This window comes from Amblyomma mixtum, chromosome 10 (assembly GCF_055824585.1).
Source record: "Amblyomma mixtum isolate Tamu chromosome 10, ASM5582458v1, whole genome shotgun sequence".
Classification (NCBI taxonomy): Eukaryota; Metazoa; Arthropoda; class Arachnida; order Ixodida; family Ixodidae; genus Amblyomma; species Amblyomma mixtum.
Window position 1 is genome coordinate 98,981,190 of NC_143021.1, and position 7,289 is coordinate 98,988,478.

Genomic DNA, 7,289 nt, shown 5'->3' on the forward strand with positions numbered 1-7,289 from the left:
GCAGGATATGATGCAGCAAATCCAGTCGCAAATGCAACAGATGCAAGTACAATTCCAAGGGCAGATCTCAGAGATCAGAAGCGCTTTTAGAAAACAAAAACATACCGAAAACATTAGGGAAAGGGCGTACAACCGTCCAGCGCTAACAGCTTTCGCAAACGAACAAGGCAACAGCAGTAACGCGTAAACATGATCAGTACTTATCGGCAAGAACAAGAACATTTAGATATTGGCAATGGAACTGCACAGGCTACCGCAAAAAGCAGGCCCTCTTAAAACAATATATAAACACACAACTCACACCTCCTGATGTAATTGCGCTCCAAGAGACTCGAATCAAGCCGACCTTACAAGGGTACGAGGTTTACGAGAGTCAAAACGAAGGTAAAGCGGCCGTCGTAGTCAGCAAAACCATTACCGCCATCAGGCACCGACACCGACACCGACACCGGCACCGATACCGACATTGAACACGCGCTTGTTGAACTCATTCCGGAGAAGCGAAAGGGACGCAGCACGTCCTTACTGAATGTGTACAGCCCGCCGAGACAAAGAAAAGCCAAACTCTTCGAACTGTTTTATGGAGCGCACAAGCTGGCCAAAGAAAATGCGCTCATCATCGCAGGAGATTTCAACGCTATGGACAGGAGTTGGGGATACCAGAAACAAGACATCAAGGGAAGAACATTAGTGGAAGTAGCGGAATACTTTGGCTGCAGTGTAATCACAGATCCTGCGACCCCCACGAGAATCGGGAATAGCGTGAGCACGGACACATGCCCGGACCTCATTTTCGTAAGGAAGAGCAGGGAGTCACAGTGGGAAAACATGATGGAAAATCTAGGCAGCGATCACTTTATCCTCCGGACAAGAATAGCATCCAACTCCATAAGACGCCAGATTGGACAGGCGAAAATCACTGACTGGAACGCGTTTCGCGGGGCTTGCAACAAATCTGAAGGCGGTATCCAATCACTGGAGGAATGGAACGGCATGCTGAGAGAAACGCCACAACGATGCACAAAAAGTCTAAGGAGAACGACAGCAACGCCTGAAGTAGACGCCCACCTCCTCAGGCTATGGGAAGCGAGACGCAGTCTCACCAAAAGATGGCGGAAGCAAAAACACAACAGGAAACTTAAACTAAAGATAGCAGAAATTACGGCGAAGGCGGAAGAATACGCGATGCAACTCGCGAAACAAAATTGGGAACAAGTCAGCGACTCGCTTAGGGGACCTCTAGGCACAGCCAGAACCTGGAATCTCTTAAGAGCACTGATCGATCCGACCAAAATAAAATCAGAAAACAATAAAGCCATCCACAGATTCATCCACTCTTTCGAGGGATCAGACATCGCCCTACTGGAGAAGGCACGAGAAAAATGTTTTGGCGATCAAAATCCCCCGCGATACCAAGGAACGTATCGAGGAGCCGAAAACGAGAACCTCGACCGCCCCATAACTGTGGAAGAGGTTTACGCGGCCATAAGAAACACCACCAGAAACACGGCAGCCGGAGCGGACAGAATCGACAACGCCCTAATCCGCAACCTGAGCGCCGACCTCATAGAAGAGCTCGTCAGCTTTCTTAACAAACATTGGGAGGCGGAGACGGTTCCCGAAGATTGGAAACACGCCGAAGTAATAATGATACCTAAACCTGGTAAAAACCTACAAATTGAAAACCTCAGGCCCATATCACTCACGTCGTGCCTTGGCAAGCTTTACGAACGGGATGTAACTTTAAGACTTCAAAATTACATGGAAGATAACGACTGTGTACCCCATACCATGTTCGGCTTCAGAGCGAAGCTCTCGACGCAGGACGTTCTCCTCCAAATACAAGATGTCCTGCGAAACGTACCTCGGACGGGAGAAAATGTCATAATGGTCCTGGACATCAAGGGGGTATTCGATAACGTCAGCCACGAAGCTATCCTTACGGGCCTAGACAACCTGCATTGCGGACGCAGAATCCACGGCTTCGTCAAAGCCTTCCTGTCCGATAGAACTGCCACCATCGGCATAGGAGACCTTCGATCGGACAAAATTCGCACTCCAAACAAGGGAACACCCCAAGGGTCAGTTATCTCACCCCTACTCTTCAACATAGCTATGATAGGCCTAGCTCGAAAACTAGAGAACATCGAAGGCATCAGGCATGCAATGTATGCTGACGATATAACAGTCTGGACAAACACGGGCTGTCTCGGAGAGAAGGAAGAAAGGCTACAGCAAGCGGCCTCTTGTGTAGAGCAATCCCTTACAAAAAAAATTGCAGTATTTCTGCAGAAATCTTGTAGACCTTAATTCACTAAGGATGCAGAATATGTGAAGACTGGTGACAGACTTTCTGTCACCCCCTGTCACCTCCCAGCGGTCAATTGGTACACGCTTTCAGCAGAAAGTCTGCTGAGCTTGTGTGGCCGCAGGATGCAGCTTGTCTGCAGAAAGTCTGTAGAGACTGTGGTCACAGGATGCAGCACATAAGCAGACATTTGAGAGAATCTGTGCAGCCCACCTATCGGGAGCTGGCATGCATGCACACAGGCAGCGCAATAAGACACAAGGATTTTTTATTTCTTCGTCTCATTGTTTGCACCTTACAAATCTCTTCCAAGGAATGAAGTAGTGAGTAAGGAACAAAGCAGAGGCCTTGGTGTATAGAGCTTCATCATTCATTGTGCTGTGACAGGCACTGTGAAACACGAAGTTAGTGGAAAAAGAAACACATCGGCAGGTGACAGAAGAGCCGACATCGCGGTTTGTTTGGCTCACGACCTACTGTGGTTTTTCTGGGTGGCTCTGATGGCTTGTGTTTTGTTGTTCGGTAGTGTATTGCGATGCGATATCAACTATATGGCAAGTTTGAAACTGCTTTTTGGCGCCTTATCATGGCGCGAAGCCAGTGAGAATAACTGCGCGCGCACAAGTTTGCCAAACATTTTGCCAAACAAGTTTGCCAAGTTTGCCAAGTTGCCAAGTTTGCCAAACGCACAAGATGACAAACATTGTGTCGACAAACTTGTGCGCGTGGCTATTCTCGCTCGCTTCGCCGCTCTGCACCGTGATAAGAAGCTGACAAGCAGTTTGGTCGATGCTCGCACGGTACTGTCGGCTGGTTGCACATATTGTGTATGGTGTGATTATTGATTTGCAGCTGCTTTCCCGAACGAAGTTACGAAAGCAAACTTACGGAATCCTGAACTACCGAACAATTGGCTGGGCCGCAAGCGATGACGCTGTTTTAGTGTCTTATTGAGCTTTGTGCATGCACCTTCATGCCATCCCGCAAAGGAAGGAGAGGGGGTGCGCGGCCTTTCGTTTAGAATGAACTCTTTTCGGGGGCTGACCAGCGTGGGGTGTGGTTCCGGGTGCTGACGTATACGCAGCAATACACCATACCTATATTGCGCGTTGTGACCTTTGTGGTTTGTTTTTTAAGTCGCGCTCGCGATATCCCACCGTAATTTGTGCACCCACTTCATGGAGCCCCAATTTCTGAATAAAAAGTGCGCAAATTATGTGGGTAAATACGGTAATGAAAAGCTTTGGCTTAACTTGTGCGTTTTATTTTTGTTTCCACTCACTCTGTCAGCATGCCCATCACAGCACAATGGACGATGAAGCAGTAGGGATCCTTACTCGCCATATGACTCCTTGGAAGAGCTGTCACTCTTGGTTCCCATTTTTTGCAACATGGAGCCTAGACTTCTCTTCACTTTTAGGTCTGCGCACCTAAACTTGCAGCATGTGTATTCTGTAAAAGAATGGAAATGAATGTTAGAGACATTATTTAGGGACATATCTGGAGAAGTACAACCCCGAAACAATATGAGAAGCAATGTCTTGCCATATACTGGCAAAACAAAGAGGTCATGCTGCTTGTACTGTTTCCTGAATATTGGTCAGTCAGCCAAGATGAAATGGAATTCAGATGAACTGGAATCCACTGTGCCATATTGCAGTCAATATAATGCCGGTCAGTGCGGTAAGACTTGCTAGTGCTGCTGACATCATGCCGGGATTCTACACGGGATTCTAACTACTTGCCGGGATTCTGCACTAAGAACAACGGGTTCACTCCAGTTTGCGGCGGCAACAATGCATGTGAAAGGGCAGCAAGACATTGCAGGTTGCGCCACACACCGAAGCTTTCCTGTTCATGAAAAAATAACCTAGTTGCATCCAGCTAGGTCATTTTTAGTATCCTGTGGCGAGTGCAATGTAATGCCCACCAGAAGCAGGCATGTAAGATATTTACAGCAGCAAGATTTTTTCCTAACTCCTTACCACATTCATTTGTAGCAATGAACAATATCAACGCGAACGTCCGACCACTTAGGAAAACACTGCGTAGACCATAATAAGGCCTATCCACTCGCCTCAAGGTGAAACATTAGGTGAAGAATGCAGCAGTGTAATGGTAACAACAAACCATGAAGATCCAGGCGCATAAAACTATAGAGTGAGCGAGAGTGTTGACTTTAAATGCAATAACAGAGTTGGTCGGATGATATTTAGCGAGAGAAAGAGCTGTATGCAGCACAGAAGAAAAAGCAGCCAGCTAAATGATGTCTCAATGTGAGCAAAAAGTGGTACAGTTGAGCCGGGCATGTAAATAACGCTTGGAAGCAAGGCATAGAATGCAAGGAAAAAAATAGATACGAAAGGCTGCAAATAGGAAACCTGTAGGCATAGACTGCACTTAAACCGCCATCATTTTCTTTTATTATTTTCAATAAAATTTCTTAAAATCTGCTATTTCAGATATTAACATACTTCCTCAGCAGTTGAACAACAAAGCCCAACATTATGTATGCAGCAAACCACAGCACAAGATTTGGCAGTTTACAGATGTGTGTTAATTGCTTTGAGGTGCAATGTGGGCACACGCGGCCACAGCAGAATTATGGTCATTGATATGCAAGACATCTTTACTCAGAGCTGATTCTGTATAGCCAGCACTACATTCAAAATGTGCGGCAGAAAGCATGGTGCACCAATCACTGTCCTCCTCCTACAGAAAATGAGGGGTAACTTGGTCACCAGTGCATTTTGCAGAAGACTAACAACACAACCTCAAAGTTTGTGCTTACTGAATTGAAATTTAGCCTAAGTAACCTTACTCTTCCTTGCTTTACTGCTTATGCGCAAATATTCCTCCCCTTGTTTTTTTTCTACATGAGAATCACTTATAATGGTTACTTCATGTTATAAAAAAGTGGCATACCAAGGACTGCAGATACCCTCTTTTGGTCCAATGCAGGTTTGACGGGGTTGTCCTTGTGGCTGTTTGCCTGCCGGCCAAAAAGTGTCTTGTTTGTTAATTCCTCATCGCTGAACACTACCCTTATTAATGCCCTCGCAAACTTGCAAGGAGCATCACGGTAGCTCTCCTCAAGTCTTGTTAAAGTGGCTTCGGAGACCGTGACACCTCCCCCAATATCTCGGTGCTGCAATAAAGAAGACCACAACATATGAGTATGCACACAAACCATAACTGCATGGCTGAAGTACAAAACGTGAAAAATCTAACACAAAAACTACCTTAAGAAGACCCTGCAATGGCTTATTTCAGTTTCAGGACAGTGATGAGGCAGACAGTATTGTGTAGAGAAGTGACCCTTTTGAGGTAAACTTTTCTTATTATGTTCACAATTAAAGTAGTAACACGCCAGTAAACACTGCTCTCCTCCTCTGCCGGGTCAGTCTGTGTTCTTCCTCTTCAACTTGTGTGTCTTATAGCTGCCTGCTCTGCCCCACACCGTAAAAACTAACCGTCAGTTTGACGAGCATCTTTTTATCTATCTTGACGAGCCGTTGGCGTCAAACCTGAAAGACTGCACCTTCGCCGTGAACGAGCGAGCCAGTAGAAACAGACGAAGAGCGCAAAACAAAACAAGTAACTTGATTGGCTACCGCATAAGGGCACGTCATTTGAGGCACCAATGCACGCTTTGGGCCAACACCCTCTGAAGGTTCGGGCCCGCAGTTGCGTGAAGCAGGGAGTCGTGCCTCGATGTCCTCCTCCTGGACAGCACCTAGGGCATGTAGGTTATTCATTTGTGACAAGACAGTGCAGGACAAGCAGGACAGAAAAGAGACAAGAGCTAACTTATGCTATGCTAACTTTGCTATGACGTCTCAGCATTTTACCACAATCTGGTTTTCAGTGATTAGTAGTTTTAGTTTAGCTTGTAAGAAAGCGTCGAGCAACTTTGCCAAATGCCTCTCAAAAATCATTACCTTCAAGGGCCAGTTCAGTTTATGAGGTGTCACAGTGAAAAACATGTCCAAGTTAGCTTTTTGCTTGTTTTTATACCTCGATAGAGGCCGTCAAGCTTAAGTTCTTCACAAAGCTTCATAGAAGTTGATGAAGACAACACCTACGCAACACTACCTAGCCCGCCCGATTCCTCTTGATACCCGAAAGCATGTCGTTACTTTGGTAACTGACAGTCATTATTTGCCTTGTTTTTTGCAGCGAAGTAACATTTCGCTATTATTTGGTAGTTCGGAACTAATTTTAAGCCTGTGTTGTTGTGATGTCTCATTATCTACATCAAAGAAGCAGGGTCCGAAAAAATCATCTTAGTGCTGCGCCACATGCAGATTGCCAGCAATGGCAGTTTATGTGCATGTGAATCTAAACATGCAAAAATTACATGGTTAGCACAGACCATTTGTGTCCTCAATGGTAGCACACTTCCCTTTACTATTTAGTGAACTTTTCAAAATAGGTTGTGGGTCCCTCTGTTTAAGCATTAATTAAACTGGTGCTGAGAAGTTGATAGACAAGTGCTACACACCATACACTCAGCAATTTTTTGGAGTACAACTCTTACCGTGTTCCCTTCAGGTTCGTAAGGCTTTGCTCCCTCAGCAGCTGATGTCAGCTGATTGACTGCCCTCTGCAGCCTTTTCAGCATTTTGACAGTGTCTGCAAGAAGACGGTTTAAGAAGCTTAAGAGCGAGCATTTCTACCATGCAGTGAGATGCACTGGAGCACCAACTAGAGAAGAAACAGCTTTTATTAATGCCATAATAGGCAGCTTGGAGACTTCTATACAGGTCACGACACCGCACATGACTACGTGCCCAGTAAGTTGTCTGCTTAAGCGGCAGCTACGAACCTTTGCATTTTATATTACTTGCCGCTTCTCAGTGTCCATTAATGTTAATCGTCTGCTTCAGCGGTAGACACTCGGATATTATGAATTTCATTCTGAAACACCTCTATAGAATTAGAATGTGCTAAAGAAAGCACAACAAGGTATTTCGGCCAC

At 45.7% G+C, this 7,289-nt stretch overlaps 1 protein-coding gene across 1 annotated transcript; it reads right to left on the reverse strand.

The window, feature by feature from the left end:
- Nucleotides 1-3,066: 3,066 nt before the first annotated feature.
- Nucleotides 3,067-6,932, reverse strand: LOC149326513 (uncharacterized). Its single transcript, XM_089562661.1, has 3 exons — nucleotides 6,813-6,932; nucleotides 5,234-5,456; nucleotides 3,067-3,760 (listed from the first exon to the last, which is right to left on the reverse strand). The coding sequence occupies exons 1-3, from the start codon at nucleotides 6,930-6,932 to the stop codon at nucleotides 3,642-3,644; spliced, it is 462 nt and encodes a 153-aa protein (XP_089418787.1). The 3' UTR covers nucleotides 3,067-3,641.
- Nucleotides 6,933-7,289: the final 357 nt, after the last annotated feature.